General features: G+C 52.1%; 1 protein-coding gene across 1 annotated transcript in view; it reads left to right on the forward strand.

The window, feature by feature from the left end:
- LOC137149438 (IgGFc-binding protein-like) overlaps positions 1-15,943 on the forward strand; it is a 185,650-nt gene that overhangs the window by 124,045 nt on the left and 45,662 nt on the right. The window contains exons 27-37 of the mRNA XM_067542955.1: positions 190-380; positions 839-980; positions 1,608-1,948; positions 3,363-3,936; positions 5,143-5,720; positions 6,210-6,780; positions 7,409-8,004; positions 9,817-10,390; positions 10,620-10,813; positions 11,405-11,546; positions 12,689-13,029. Of these exons, the coding sequence (XP_067399056.1) occupies positions 190-380; positions 839-980; positions 1,608-1,948; positions 3,363-3,936; positions 5,143-5,720; positions 6,210-6,780; positions 7,409-8,004; positions 9,817-10,390; positions 10,620-10,813; positions 11,405-11,546; positions 12,689-13,029 (4,244 nt within the window). The remainder of the gene's footprint in view (positions 1-189; positions 381-838; positions 981-1,607; positions 1,949-3,362; positions 3,937-5,142; positions 5,721-6,209; positions 6,781-7,408; positions 8,005-9,816; positions 10,391-10,619; positions 10,814-11,404; positions 11,547-12,688; positions 13,030-15,943) is intronic.

Here is a 15,943-nt window from a genome sequence, read left to right on the forward strand (position 1 = left end):
GGAGACCACATTTATGGGCACAGAACTCTAGATTCCTGGGATTCTTCGAGACTCTTCTGGGTGTGAACCAACAACCTCAGATGTCCTTGTCCTCTCCTTTCTGTGCTGTTCTCCTCTCGCTTGTCTCTGTCCCTCTAACCTGTGGCATGAGATCTGTCCAGCTACTAATTATTTTTATCTCTATTTAAGCTATGAGCTGCCCGGTCAACAGTCACTACAAGGTCTGCAGTGAACTCTGCACCAGCACCTGTGCTGGAGACATCGTGGACTGTCCGGAGACCTGTGCCGAAGGCTGCCAGTGCGACAGGGGCTTCTTCGATGGCCAGGGCTGTGTGACTGTGGAGAACTGCGGCTGCTTCGAGCACGGGAGATACTACAAGGTACTGCCCCGAGCAGTCTGGATCGGATCTAATTTTTGCTCTACACCTCTTAAATCCTCCATTTAGGACTACTCAGGAATAGGGTTGGCTATAGTGGTCAGAGCATTGGCGCATCCGGCCTGGCATCCCCGCCCTGCAAGGACCCAATACCCAAGGGTCCAGAAAAGGCAAGAAGATTAAATGCATTTTGCCAGTTTTGGGGAAACGGAGATGCATAGAAAGGCAGTGACTTGCTCAAGGCCGCACAAGGAGTCAGGAGCAGATGGGGGGACAGAACCTAGGGGTTGTTCCTGGCCCTCAGCTCAGTTCCTAGCCCATGAGACAGAAATCACATTATGACACGATACTTTTTCACACACCTCGCCCCACAGCTCTGGGTTTAGCACTGCCAGAAATGACCAGAAATAACCGTTCCCAGTCACGCTGCGTTATTTCCCCTTTTCCAAACGTCCCGTCAGCCCGGTGAGACGGTCCTGACCAACGAGTGCCAGCAAAGCTGCAGCTGCGTTCCCGCCCGAGGGGTGATCTGCGAAGACCACAGCTGTTCCAAAGGAGAAACCTGCCGGATCAGAGACGGTGTCATGACCTGCATCAGGACAGGTGAGGGACAGTCACTGATGGCGACGTGCCTGAGGGGTTATTGCACAGGTGTCAGTAAAGTCGTCGTGTTTGTTTCCTTTTCACTCTCTCACCCCCTTTATTTAGCCTGTAACTCTGAGCTGTAATACAGAATTCTGCTGTGCACTGCCAGGGAGCTGATTAAAACCTGGGGGCTGCTCTACATGGAGCCCGCTGGCAATGACCCGATAGGAGCCATCAGTCAGCTGGGCACCGTCCGAGCCCATCACAGCCCAGCCACTCTCCTTCGCTGGCTCCATGCTGCCCGCAACATGCCCCTCAGTACTGCATCACCTGCACTGGATGTTGTGGGGACGGAAACATAGGAGACGGCTCTGCTGGCTCTACGCCAGGAAAGATCTCACCCAGGCAGGGCTTCCCCCAGCAGGGAACGTGTGAGAGATTTCTGAAGGGCGCCTGTGAAGTGTGTATGGAATGGATGGATGGATAGATCGATCATTCGGTCCATTTCACAAACAAGCTATTTTTAGAAGAAGGATTCCAATAACACTAAATTTCATCCCGATTTTCACACCACCCTCCCCCTCTGCTCTTCACATAACTGATTAATCTGGTGTTTCTTGTCTTTCTATTGTCTTTCCCTGCTAGTTATTCCAAAGCCATCCTGCAGTGTGGTCCGTTGCAGAGAAGGAACTGTTTGCAAGATGATAAATGGGCAGCCAGAGTGCGTGCCAATCTCTCAGGCCACGTGCTGGACTGGGGGTTACTTGCATTACCGCACCTTCGATGGACGGGCGTATGATTTCCACGGCACCTGCAACTACACGGTGGCCAAGACCTGCAGGGCTGACTCCAGCCTGCCCTCCTTCCATGTCACGGCCAAGAGTGAGAACAGGGGGAACACACAGGTCTCCTACGTTGTGTCGGTGACAGTCCAGGTGGATGGAGTCACCGTCACAGCGGCCAGGGCTAAGGTCGGCTTTGTGTGGGTGAGTGCTGGGCGCACACCTGTGAGCTTTGTTAAATAGAGGGCAGGAACCTGCGGCCTCCACCTCCCCATTGAATTACAAGCTAGACAATGTCCGGCGTTGTCAGTACTTGGAAAAAAGGATTGCAAGATGTTGTAGTGGGTAGTACCGTTGATTTAGTAAGGGGAGCGCTGCCACCAGATCAGTGCTGTCTCCCATGTATCAGCACTGTTGCACTGCACTATATTTAGAGGTGTAGGTGTCTCAGTGACAGGAACTTTCTCCAGAGTTAGCATTGAACTCAAAGCCCAGCAGTTCCCCAGCATGACGCTAGAGGGTGCTGTGCTGAGAGGAGCAGGGTGTGTGGCTCAGGGTGGGAGCTGTCAGCTCTGTCACAAGCACATGGGATCTACACGCAAGATAGACCTGAGCACTTTGGCCAATACATCTCCCCAGCCCATCATGCAAGAACAGGACCATCACCCTAGCTACTCTAGGCAAATCCCAGCTCCACTGAGTCCATCCTTCTGCTACTTCCCTGGTAGTTTCTAATGTAACGAGATTCCTCTGAAATCCCATCTGAGGAGAAGCCCCACTTCTGGATCTGGGAGGACGTTGCCTGAGCTGTAAGATATGGGGAAACTCTGAGGCACATCTAGGTGGGGCAGAGCCGCCTCCAACCTGAGGTATCTCAGGGGCCCTAGAACGTTGGAGACAGCTCCTTGAGACCTTTTGCCCCTAAAGTGATGCTGCTAACAGCTGTCACCAACTTAACCCCTCTCCCAGTGGAGCTGCTCCCTAATGGCTCTAAGTAATGCAGTTCCCATCGTCTATAGCAGTTCTCAGCGATTCGTATTGGCAGCCCTTTCGTCCACAATGGGCTACGCTGAAACCAGGGATCCAACACTGGAACCGTTTGGAAAAATTCCAGTGAGTAGCAATGGACCCAATTCACAATTTTCAGTGCATCTGGACCGAAATCTGAACCACAATTAGATTGTAGCATGTTGCTAGATCGAGCTGGCTGAGAAAGTGGGAGAGGATTTCAATAATGTGAAAATTAGTTTCATTCCAATCTGGAACAAACCCCCAAAATTACTAAATTTTCTATGATGGAGAATGGAGTCCTGGCTTCAGGTCAGTCTTAGAAACCAGGCAGATTTCAATCAAAACTGCATTGAAGAGGACCCATCTCCTGAATACGTTTCCATTTTGGAGAATAGTCAAATACTTAGAACCTTGCACAGATAAAAATTTTGTATCCACGTTTGATCTGCGATCCACCAACGTAGTCCATGGATATAAAGTGGCTAGCGACAGATTTGCAGGGCTCTACAAATACTAGTGAAAAACTATATCTGAGAAGAGGTCACTCTGTAAATGACAGACCTGTGCACCCGATTGTGACCTTTGCCCTTTCTTTCTCATTGCGAAGGTGGATAACACCAGGGCCCACTTACCCATCTCCGTGAACAACGGGGCGCTTCGGCTCTATCAGAGCGGCACCTCCCTCATCCTCCGCACCAACTTCAACCTCAGGGTGTCCTATGACTGGAACAACCACCTGAGGATCACCGTCCCCGGGGTCTTCTTGGACAGACTGTGTGGCCTGTGTGGCAACTACAACGGAGATCCCTCTGATGACTTCCGGACCCCGGCCGGGGCCTTGGCTCCCAGTGTCTCCGCCCTGGGGGCAAGCTGGGCAGTGGAAGATGAGGATCAGTTTTGCTGGCACGATTGCATTGGAGGTTGCAGGCCCTGCGCTGCCAGCATAGCCAGAAAGTACAAGGAGGAGGCCTCGTGCGGCCTGATAAGCAAGGTCTCCGATGGGCCCTTCAGCCGGTGCCACGCCAAGGTGGATCCTACAGTCTACTTGGACAACTGCGTGTACGACCTGTGCCACAACGACGGCTACAGAAATGCCCTGTGTGAGGCCCTGAAGGCCTACGCGGATGCCTGCCAGCTGGAGGGGGTCAGGATTGGGGAATGGAGACAGCTGGCCAGATGCCGTGAGTGCTGCTTTTTATGCAAAAGTCTATGATTCTCGGGTTCCAGTCCTGACTTTGGAAGGGCGTTTGGGTTTGAGCAGTGGTTGGGAAATCGGGACACTTGGGTTCTATTATACCCACAGCACAGGTCTGGTCTTGTCTGTCTGTGATGTTGTTCAGGTGCCTGCAGAATGTTGTGTTGTAGACTTGTTATATCAACGTACAGCCACCGCAGTAATTGAATTGGTTTCACACATCCACACGATGCTCCCCGTGTCGGCGGTGCATGTCCTCACCCAGCGGCGCTTGCACCATTTTAACTGTCAGCAAGTGGGACAGCTTCTGAAAGGCAGCAAAAGTCGATCTAAGCAATGCAGCGTCTACACTGACACCAGGCTGACCTCAATACGTCCGACTAAGCGCTGCGCCTCTCGTGGAGGCAGAATTAAGTCAGTGTAGTGGGTGAGTTACAGAGGTGGGAGCTACGTTTTTGTGTAGACGCTGATAGAGAGAAGTCGCCGTAAGGCAGCTCACTTCGAACTAACTGTGACCAGGCTTCAGGCTTCTGACCTTTTTGGTTAGACTCCAGGTCAGAGCCCCAACTCCTGCCAGCTGCCAACCCTTTATTTTCCCCACCTCAGACTTCCCAGTCCTTTGTTCTGGAGCTGGGGTAGTTTTGCTCCACTTCCCTGCCGAGAGGTGGGGCAATCCACCCGCCCCAGGGTCGTTCATTACTAGCTGTCAGTGTCCTGATGACTGGATTTGCCGTTCTGTTCTCGGATTCTCCTTTGGTGCACCTCGGCCAGTCCTTTTTAATGACATTCAGGCCTATGTCTCTTAGCCCTGAGAGCAAACAGTCTTTTTGCATCCACTGGGTACCAACAATGGCATATGGGGAAACTGAGGCGCACATAGGGTTATAAAAATAGTACATAAAATTCCCACTTCATCACATCCTGTCACTTGGAGTATCTAATGTCCACTGATGACATAGGAGAGGTTGGGCTAAGATGATTCCAGTTTTTAAGTCACTCTTTCTACTATGGCCTCCTCCTGTAAAGTGCTAAGAACCTCCTGCAACATGCTGAGCACCCTCTGCCCCTGTTGAGGTCCCTGGGACTCGAGGACTCTCAGAGCCCCACAAGATACAGCCCTTTGTGTCTATTTTAAATAATGCTTTGGCATGGAGAGAACTTGCTGCTAAATTGTGGGTCCTTCTCTCCCCAGCCATGGAGTGCCCCCTGGAGAAGAGCCAGTACCAGCTGTGCGGAACGGCCTGCCCGGCCACGTGTGGGGACCAGTCAGCACCCAGCAGCTGCCAAGACCCCTGCGTGGAAAGCTGCCAGTGCAGGGATGGTTTTGTGCTGAGCCAGGGGAAATGCATACCCCAGGGCAGCTGTGGGTGCCTGTTTGAAGGGCGCCCCTATGCCCCCAGTGAGAGCTTCTGGGTCGACGAGGCATGTGGGAGACGGTGCATATGCAACGCAGCCACTAGGCAAGTCCAATGCGTGGCTGCTACATGCAAACCTTCAGAGAGATGCGGGCTAGTGAACGGCGTGCGGGGCTGTTACCCCACCAGCTACGGCACCTGCTCTGTGACAAGGAATCTGCACCACGTCACCTTTGATGGACAGAGATACGACTTCCAAGGCACCTGCCGCTACCAACTCACGGCCCTGTGTAAGAAGGCTGAGGGACTGCTGGACTTTGAGGTCTACTTCCAGGAAAGCAACACTGCTCCTGTGCAGATCAAGGTGTATGAGATTGACATCAGGGTCAGCAATCAATTCCCTGGCAAAATCATGGTGAGTTTCAGAAATCCTCTCTACTCTCTAAACACTTCTGGAATGTCGCCTGTGTGATCAGGAGTGGGTTACAGAACGTGCGTGGAAGGGTTTTGAAAAACAGGGCAAATGTTAAGTGGATTCTTATGTGAATGGGGGACCAATGGAGAAGTTCAGGGATTGGGGTGATGTGGTTATGATTCATATGTGTGAGAAGATGTCACTAGCAGTTCCCTCCTCTCTGTCCTACCTGAGCCCCAGCTCCCCAGGTTCCCGCATACAATGGATGCAATAGCCAAGGCCAGAGAGAAGGAAGGTCTGGTTGGGAGCTCCTGCCCAGTCTGGAGATCTGGGATTTGGCTGGCCACCAAGGAGGGAGCAGGCCAGCCTGGATGAAGATTTCAGTAGCAGTAGTTTATTATAATAATCATGGGCCAGAATTTTGTGCCAGTAGCTAAGATTCCACCAGAACGAGCAATGTTTAATATCCTGTGTGTCTTGCTTTTACAGGTGAACCGGTTCCTGATTAACCTTCCCTTCAACCTCGATGATAACAAAATCACTGCGTATAGAAAGGGCTGGGCCACGGTGATCCAGACAGACTTTGGACTCACCGTTACCTTTGCCGGGTGGTCAGGACGCACCACGGTCACTCTGCCAGTCACCTACGCGGGCGCCGTGTGTGGTCTGTGTGGTAACTTCAACGGTGATAGGGAGGACGACTTGCTCATGAGGGATGGCACGCTGGCACCGAACCCCAGCAGCTTTGGCCAGAGCTGGAAAGTGGGAGACCTCCCGGGATGCTCTGCAGTAACGAAACCACCGTGTGCAAGTCTAGAGGCTATTGAAAAACAACAGCGAGGTAGCAGAGGGCAGTGTGGGCTCATCCTACACAAGAGCGGCCCCTTCAGAGGATGTCACAGCAAAGTGGACCCCGAGGGATACTTTGTTGACTGCGTGTACGGCTATTGCGTCCTCAGTGGGCGGGACAGTAACGTCTGCCAGGCCATTGCTGGCTATGCCGAGGCATGTCAGGAAGCAGGAGCTATGATCTATCCATGGAGGACAACGAAATTCTGCTGTGAGTCCCTCGTTTTCACCACTGCCTGCCCCACGGGGATCGTTAATTCCTCTTGGCTGGTAGATGTGGATCTAAAGACTGCAGAACAGTTTTAAGAGACAAAGGTCCCTCTCAACAGGCTGGGCTCAGCACTGCTCGTGGCCTTGGCAGCTGAAACCGGGGACAGAAAAACACGGTTCATGGATGTCGTGTGTTCTCCATGGCCTGGCCAGTCCTTCGCTTCCCTTCTCAGATGGGGATGTAATCAGAGAGGGGCTCAGGGTGGCTTACTAATTGGGATGTTTGTTGATTAGGAACTGGGCTGAGAACCCATCAACTCATTCCACACAAGCCGTGTCCTGGGAATGAATTTTAACCACTACTGAACTGGATTAAAAACGCTAGTAGTGAAACAATGAAATGTATTGGAAGCCTCACCTAGGAGAGAGATTGTCTGTATCCCATTGCCTGGCCTCTCTGAGGCAGCCAGTTCAGTAGACCTGGAACTGTATTACAGATGGTGTCTTTCATTAATTAACCAAACCAAGGAAATAGAATATTAGTATCTTGAATGAAATTGCCTCTTCTATAATGCTTCATTTTGCACATTGCTAACACACCATGAGCTAACTCTTTGTTCTAATTACAGCTCCATCCTGTCCCCTGAACAGTCACTACGAATTCTGCAGCAGCGGCTGTGATCTGACATGCAGCACCCTCTACAACCCGATTCAATGCACATCCCAGTGTAAGGAAGGCTGCGAGTGTGACGACGGCTTTGTTCTCAGTGGCGACAGCTGCGTCCCCATTTCCCAGTGCGGATGCCTCCACAGGGGACTTTACTACCAGGTCGGGAAGACCTTCCATCCGAGAGGTTCATGCGAGGAGCAGTGCGTGTGTCAGGCTGGTGGGGTGGTTGAATGTAAGGCGTTCTCCTGCAGTGCTGGTGAAGAATGCGGGGTGGTGGAAGGTGTCCAGAAATGTCATCCATTTGGATCCGCAACCTGCTCTGCCTCTGGCCATCCGCACTACCTCTCTTTCGACGGAGTCCCCTTTGACTTCCAAGGCACCTGCACCTACATCCTGGCCAAGACCTGCACCAATGCCAGCCACCTTACACCATTCACGGTCAGCGTAGAGAAAGAAGCCTGGGGCAGCGGGAACGTCTCCGTGGCCAAGCTGGTGTCCGTCCAGGTGTACGGGATCACACTCACCCTGCTGCAGAAGAAACAGGGGATCATCATGGTAAGTCCTCCAGATTCTCATGGACAGAAGAGATTTTATTCTATTCTATACATTTATTTGTTTTGTGTTTGGCTACCTCTAGTGCCCCCTTGTGGTGCTGCTCTCTCAGCGTCCCCTCTTGGATTCCTCTATAGCTCACTAGACATGTCAAATAACAACTGACCTCCTTGGGGTCTGGCTTATTCCATTAGCAAACATTCAAAATAAAGCTTTCAAGTCCATCCATTTTTCTCCAGACCAGGTCAGTCCGAGGCTTTTCCAGCCTGTAGTCATGCTCCTCATGTTTCTGGTTTCCCTGCTGGAGCCTATTCACTCCCGGCAGGCCCTTCAGTCCTCTTGGCTCTCCTTGAGAGCTCTCTCTGCAGGGCCAGCCCCCCATCTTCATCCTGCTGCTCTTCCAGGGGAAGCAGGTTATTCCTGCTCAGTGTGTCTCCTTCGTAATCAGGGTTGGCTGGCCCTTGGCCTTAAAGGACAAGCCACCCAGTTACAAATTCTTATATCAAACTCATCCATGTAGTATTTGAGCATCTTCCAGCACCACACTAAGAAACTTGACCAACTCTCTCATATTATCGCCAGGAGAAGTTGTGCGTGCAGGGCAAAGTTTTGTAATGGATTCACTTTTAAAAGATACAAATGTGCACATGTGTTGCCACATATATATATGGCAGTCAGAGAAACGCACCTTGCACTTGGGACGGAAGTGGTGAGGTTTGTGAGCTTTCTTCATTGCCGCGGGAGTTTATTCCCCCGTCTCAAACTGGTCACTAGTAAAACTCCATCTCACAGGCAACGTTATCTTCACTGAAGAGAGGTCCGTTGTGCCAGAGAAACGGAGTTGTCAGCTACGCTCGCCATCCCGGAGGTTTAATTGATCTTTTAGTTACCCTGAGCCCAGGCCATTGAGCGCTGTGAAGATAAGGATTGAGAACGTGAACTGGATTCAGTGTTCTCTTTGGGAGGCAACAGAGGGAGCCGATGAGTAGTCAGTGATGGTGAGGAGATGCTCCGCAGAGTTCTGTATCCTCTGAAGATTCCTGAATGCTGTAGGTTTCCTGGTATATCACATTGCTGTAATCCAGCAGAGAGTTGAGAAGCCATGAAATAATTGAGGCCAGCTCATCATCATTGGGATGAGACAGAGTTTCCTGGCCAACTGGTGATGGTAGGAAGCATGACTCATGGATGCTGCTATGTCAGAGCATCCTCTTAGCTCAACTTGATCTTCTTTGCCTCCCTTCTTGGTTCATCCGCCATGTTTCTGGGAATTAATGATTTGGGGAACCCCCTCCACATAATTCACATTTTGGCAACTGTAAACTTCCTCCCCATTTTAACTCCATTTGGCCTCTGTGCTGAAGAGTGTCTCCCATGATATATTCCCCCAAGAAGCCAGCAGTCTAACTTGGGACAAATACAACACACAGGAAATTGGTCAAGATAGGAGAGGAAGGCAAGGGGGGAAGGAATGAGGCATCACGGGAAGTGGGGTTTTTGGAGACAAGGGGGAGATAGACAAGAAGTAGGAGCCTGTTCTGTGTGCAGAAGTTCTCATGAAAAGGAGGTGCGAGACAAACAGGGGTGGAGAAAATCGGGACGTAAAGTGAGAGAATCGGGAGGAAGGTGGGGTGAAGGGGAGAGGAGAGAAGAGATGTAGACTAGCGTGACAGAGTGAGACGCTTGGAAGGTGAGGACAAGTCGTTCCAAAGTGAAATCTGGAGTCATTCTGATTTATGCCATGCGTCAGTGAAAGCAGAATCTCAAAATGTATTGTCTCCCACTTGCTCATGGGAAATGTTCTCTCTCTTCCAGGTAAATGGGGTGTCCCACAACCTGCCTGTGATCGTGGCTGACGGGCGACTTCGTGCGTATCAACACGGCGTGAACGTTCTGGTGCAAACCGACTTCGGCCTGACTGTGAGCTACGACCTGGTTTACCAGGCCAGAGTCACCGTCCCAGGGAACTATGAGGGCCAGACGTGTGGCCTGTGCGGGAACTACAATGGACAGCAGGAAGACGAGTTCCTGCTCCGTGATGGCAGGACAGCCCTTGATGCAGCAGCATTTGGCGCTGCTTGGGAAGTCCAGATCCCAGGAGCATCCTGTATAGACAGCTGTGCTAGGAACAGCTGTCCGGTTTGCAAAGAGAATAAGAAGGAGGTTTTCAAAGGGCGCAACTACTGTGGGCGGCTCACAGACCCCGATGGCCCCTTCGCTGCCTGTCACAGCACGGTCAGCCCCGGCGTGTATCTGAGCAACTGCCTGTATGATCTATGCCTGGCCAATGGGGCTGCACAGGTTCTGTGCCAGAGCGTCCACAGCTACTTGACAGCCTGCCAAGAGGCCAGGGTCTTCATCCAGCCCTGGAGGAGCGCCTCCTTCTGCCGTAAGTGCCCTGAGACTGAAGGAGCTCTGGGAGGCGCTGTGGGAGGGGAGGAGGTGAGCATCACTGAGAATCTTAGTCAGGGGTGGGAACCAACAATCTCATGTTCCCTTCTAAAGGGGCCCTGGCCCCGTCCTCGCTGTCCTGTTCTCCTCTGCTTCTTGTCTGTCCCTCTAGGCCGCGGTGTGAGAATCTCCCAGCCCTCAATTATTTATTTCTCTCACTATTTAAGCTGTGAGCTGCCCGGTCAACAGCCACTATGACATCTGTGCCGACCTCTGCACCAGCACCTGCACTGGAGACATCATGAACTGCCCGGAGACCTGCGCCGAGGGCTGCCAGTGCAACGACGGCTTTTTCTTCGATGGGCGGGGCTGCGTGGCTTTGCAGAGATGTGGATGCTTCAAGCATGGGAGATATTACCAGGTACTGCCCCCTGCTGGAGCATCTGGGGCTGATCTCATTTTTGCTCCTCCCATGGCTTAATCCCTACACTGGTCAGGAATAGAGGGTTTGCTATAGTGGATCAGAGCGTTGGTCCATCCGGCCTGGTGTCCCCACTCTGCTAGTGCCCAATGCCCAAAGTGCCAAGAAGGACTAGAAGATTGAATGTCCTTTGCCTGTTGTTGGGCAACTGAGGCACAGAGAGGGGCAGTGACTTGGCTAAGGTCACCCAGTGAGTCAGGAGCAGATGGGAGGTTAAAACCTAGGCATTGTTCCTGACATTAAATCTAGCCCTCAGCCTGTTAGACAGCCTTTCTCCTTAAAGGCAAGAGGAAACAATATCCTGACACAATGGACATGTTTTTTAGATTCCAAGGCCAGAAATTTCCATGGTGATCATCTAGTCTGACCCCCTGTATATAACACAAACCAGGGAACCGCCCCAAAATAATTCCTAGAGCAGATCTATTAGAAAAACACATCCACAGATCTGGGTTTAGCGCCGTCAAATTATTTTAAATCATCGTTTCCAATTACATTGCGTTATTTCCCCTTCTCCAAATGTCCCATCAGCCCAATGAGACGGTCCTGACGGACGAGTGCCAGCAAAGTTGCACCTGCGTTCCCGCCCGAGGGGTGACCTGCAAAGCCCACAGCTGCTCCCAAGAGGAAATCTGCCAGATTAGAGATGGCGTCCGAGCATGCATCAGCAAAGGTAAAGGAAAGTCACTGTTTGAAACCTGTCCTGAGGGTTTATTGCACAGGCAGTGAGTAAGTAGCTGTGGTTATGTCTCCCACCCTTCTCGCTCTCTCTCTCCCTTCATTTAGCCTGGAAACTGACCCATAATATTACAGAATTTCGACTTGAAAGATGTTAAGACTTGTTGGGTCAGAGACTGTCCCCTGTGCCGTGTCTGGTGCGCACAGCAGAGCCGGGTGGGCAGCTGGAAGGGAGCTGATCACGCTCCGTGATTCTCTCCCCGGGCACGACCTGGCGGCTGCTCTAAACAAAACATCCTGGCTATGGCCCATTGAGGCCATTAGTCAGCTGAGCACTGTCAGAGCCCATCACCTCCCAGCCGCTCTCCTTGCCTGCGCTGCTCTGGAGGTCTGCTTGGGCCTAATTTTTGAGGAGTCCAACCCCAAGAAGGTCAAGTCATGTTCTGACCCAGCCTGACTTTTCCCATGAACCTGAATGAGCGCTATGGCCATCTCCTGCTCATGGGGTTGGCCTGGCTGTGGCTACATATAGCATCCACCTCCCCAGAGCTGCAGTGTGTGTGTCGTGGGGCAGCTCGCTCACGCCACAGCCCACACAGAGCAGCCAGGTGGCGGTGGCTAGTAGGAGCTGGGCATACAGCTTCCTCCATGCTGATCCAACAGCCAGGAGGAAAACCGCTCACCCAACCCAAGCAGGTCCCGTTGATTTCCCACTCAACCTGACCCAGACCCAACACTCGTAGTCAGCTACCATTGGTTTGGGTTGCGTTGCAGGGCGCTGCTCCATGCGACCTGCCACATGCCTTCTGCGTTCACCCCTCCACTGGAGGTTGTGGGGCAGAGATGTAGGAGCTGGCTCTGCAGGCTCCAAACCTCCTATGGTCTCACTCAGGCAGAGATTTCCCAGCAGGGGACCTGCGGGAGATTCTTGAACAATGCAAGGGAAATGTGTATGGAGATAGATAGACAGATAGATAGGTCATTCGGTCCATTTCACAAACAGGCTATTTTTAGAAGAAGGATTCCAGTGACGCTACATTTCATTCTGATATTCACACCGCCCTCAGCCCTCACTCTGCTCTTCATATAACTGATTAATCTGGTGTTTCTTGTCTTTCTATTGTCTTTCCCTGCTAGATATTCCAAAGCCAACCTGCAGTGTGGTCCGCTGCAGAGAAGGAACAATTTGCAAGATGATAAATGGGCAGCCAGAGTGCGTGCCAATCTCTCAGGCCACGTGCTGGACTGGGGGTTACTTGCATTACCGCACCTTCGATGGACGGGCGTACGATTTCCACGGCACCTGCACCTACACGGTGGCCAAGACCTGCAGGGGTGACTCCAGCCTGCCCTCCTTCCATGTCACGGCTAAGATCGAGAACAGGGGGAACACACAGGTCTCCTACGTTGTGGCGGTGATCGTCCAGGTGGATGGAGTCACCGTCACAGTGACCAGGGCTGAGATCGGCTTTGTGTGGGTGAGTGCTGGGTGCACACCTGCCCCTTGCTCCTACACATCCCCTGTAGGCTTTGTTGAACAGAGGGCAGCCCCCACCTCTGTGTCCAATCACAAGCTGGACAATGTCCGGCACGGTCAGTACTTAGACAGGCTATCTTGAAAACATTTACCCAAGGCGTTGCAGGGGGGTAGAATCGTTGAGGTAATAGTGGGTTCTCTCCTGCTTACTAGCTGCTGTCTCTGAAGCTCCACGCTGTGCTGGGGGGTGCTGTGCGACGTGGAGATGTACAGGTACCCCGGCAGGGAGCCTTCTCCCCCTTGGAGTCAGTGCTGATCCCAATGCCCATCAGGGCAGTACCAGGCGCTGTGTGTTCATGGAGTGGTGACCCGATTCCGAAGCACTGTGCATGGGGCTACTGCCAGCAACTGGGACGTGGCTGGTCAGACCTAGTGGTTGGAGCAGTGGCAGTTAGGGCTAGTGGCCAGATCTGGGGACAGGAACCAGGAGACGCAATACCAGGGCGAAAACAACCCCCTCAGGAGCTTCTCCCTAACAGCTCTAACCTCCCCCACAGGACGCCTGCAGTTTCTCATCCCTCCTCCTTGTCTCTACATTAGGCCATACCATAATGATGCTTTTAATATTGGAGCTGGTCAGACAGATTCAAATGAGATATTTCTCGTCTGTGTTTCCTGATCCATGGGCTAGTCTAGCAAATTCGATTGACCCCGATGTGTCACCCAAGGGTGTGAAAAATCCACACTCCAAGCAATGTAGTTAAGCCATCCTAAGGGCCGGTCGACATTTACAGTGCTGCACCGGTGCAGCTGTGCCACTGTAGTGCCTAGAGAAGACTCTCTCTATGCTGAGGGGATGCTTCTCTAGCTGGCGTAGGTACTTCACCCGGTCTACACTACCGAGTTAGACTGACACAGGCAGCTTATGTTGACCTAACTACATAAGCATCCACATTAAAATGCCTCTCCCACCGATATAACTTCCCCGCTGCACCAGATTAATAATTCCATCTCCACGCGAGGCGTGGTGTCAATGTCGATGTAGTTAGGGTGACGCAGTGTCAGTGTAGACACCGCGTTGCTTACATCGACCGTTATCGGCTTTCAGAAGCCATCGCACGATGCCCCACACTGACAGTGCAATCAGTACAAGCGTTCCTCATGAGGACGCACTCCAGCGACACAAGGATGCGTACAAACAATGTAATCACTGCAGCGGCCGTATGCCAACATAAGTTAGGTTGACTTAATTTTGTAGAGTTGACGTGCTCTGACAGGTGGTAGCTGTGTCAACGGGAGAAGCCCTTCGCCCCCTCCCGTCAACACAGTGCTGTGCACACCGTGGATTGGGTCATTATAACTGTCTTTTATAACACATATAACTGTGTCACTCAGTATAACCGTGTGACACAGTTATATCAATATGAGCTGGGAGCGTAGGCCAAGCCTCAGTTAGGACAACAGAATAATTCTTCCATCGACCTAGCTACTGCCTCTCAGGAAGGTGGATTACCTATGCCAACAGGAGAACCCCTCCCATTGGCACAGGTCATGTCTACGCTTTAATGCTACAGCCGCAGAACCGCAGTAATCCGAGTGTAGACAAGCCTTTGGAGTGTCAAAGCAAAATGCAAGGTGGAACAGATCGTTTAGCCCAGTGTTTCTCAACGTTTTAAGAAGCAAGTACCCCCTAACCTCTGAAAATTTTAATAAGTTCCCCAACACTCAATATTCCACAGGATTTTATATTTACAGACTAATGGGAGTCATAACTTGGAAGAAGGGCTGAATATATAGGGCCAGGATATGACGGATGTCGGATCTAGTGTGGGTAGGGTTACCACCTTTACACCGGGGGTGCACAGCTCAAGTATGTACCTGGGCTAGAGGTGATGTTGGCCAAAGCCAGGAGGCTTTGAGCAGCATGCCAATGCTGGAGGATATAAAGCGCTGGGCCAAATTTTTTGCCATAGATTTGAGAGGAGGAAGGGGTGAGAGAGAGTTACCCTCTTGTCCTGTCTCTCTGGTAAACTCTGGGGCTGCCATAGAGCAGTGAAATTGACAAGTTTACCGGGCACTAGGCTTTGAGCCAGTGATAGGGGGCTGCTGTCTGTCTGCCAGGCCGGGAGGTGGGCGACTGCCACCCAATCTGAGCTGGGGCAGAGGAGGCTTCCGTGCCGGCTGGGACCCAGGGATGTGGGCAGGCGGCTGCTGCCCTTCTTCAGTCCAGGGCACTGGAGACTTTCACTCGGCTCGGAGCCAAGGTGCAGGCGGCTGCCACCCAGCTGTGACCCCAGCTCACGAGACGCAGGAGGTTGCCACCGGGCTCCCACCTGGGAACTGGGACCCAGTGGGGGATGCAGGTGGTTGCTGCCCGCCTTCCCCAGAAGCTGGGGGCTGCCGCCTGTCTCCCAGCTCAGAGATGGGACCTGGCAGGAAGTGGGTGGCTGCTGCCCGCCTCCCTTAAGAACCAGCGGCTGCCACACACCTCCTAGCTGGGAGCTGGGACTGGGTGGGAAGCGAGCTGCTGCCGCCACCTGGCTTTCCCAGAAATCGGCAACTGCAGCCTACCTCCCCTTCACTCTGTTTTTCTCTGGGTACCCCCGCCCTGTGTCTTGCGTACCCCTGGGGGCATGCATACCACAGATTGAGAAACTATGGTTTAGCATAAGTAGTTAACACCCCTGAAGTCATAGGACAAAAAAGGGGGATAAGCGGGTTACAGATTGTTGTAATAAACCATAAATCCAGTGTCATTATTAAAACCATGGTTTTTAGTGTCTAGAAAAGTTATGAATTTAGGCTCCCAGGCTTCTCTTTGGAAGGGGGGGGGAGCTGCCATTTTTAAATCAGCTTTCAGAACACTGAAATCCTCCGCAAAGTATTACCTTTCTCCACCCACCTCTAGTTAATAC

This window comes from Emydura macquarii, unplaced genomic scaffold (genome assembly GCF_026122565.2).
Source record: "Emydura macquarii macquarii isolate MOO-44397 ecotype Brisbane River unplaced genomic scaffold, CSIRO-AGI_Emac_v2 contig_746, whole genome shotgun sequence".
NCBI lineage: Eukaryota > Metazoa > Chordata > Testudines > Chelidae > Emydura > Emydura macquarii.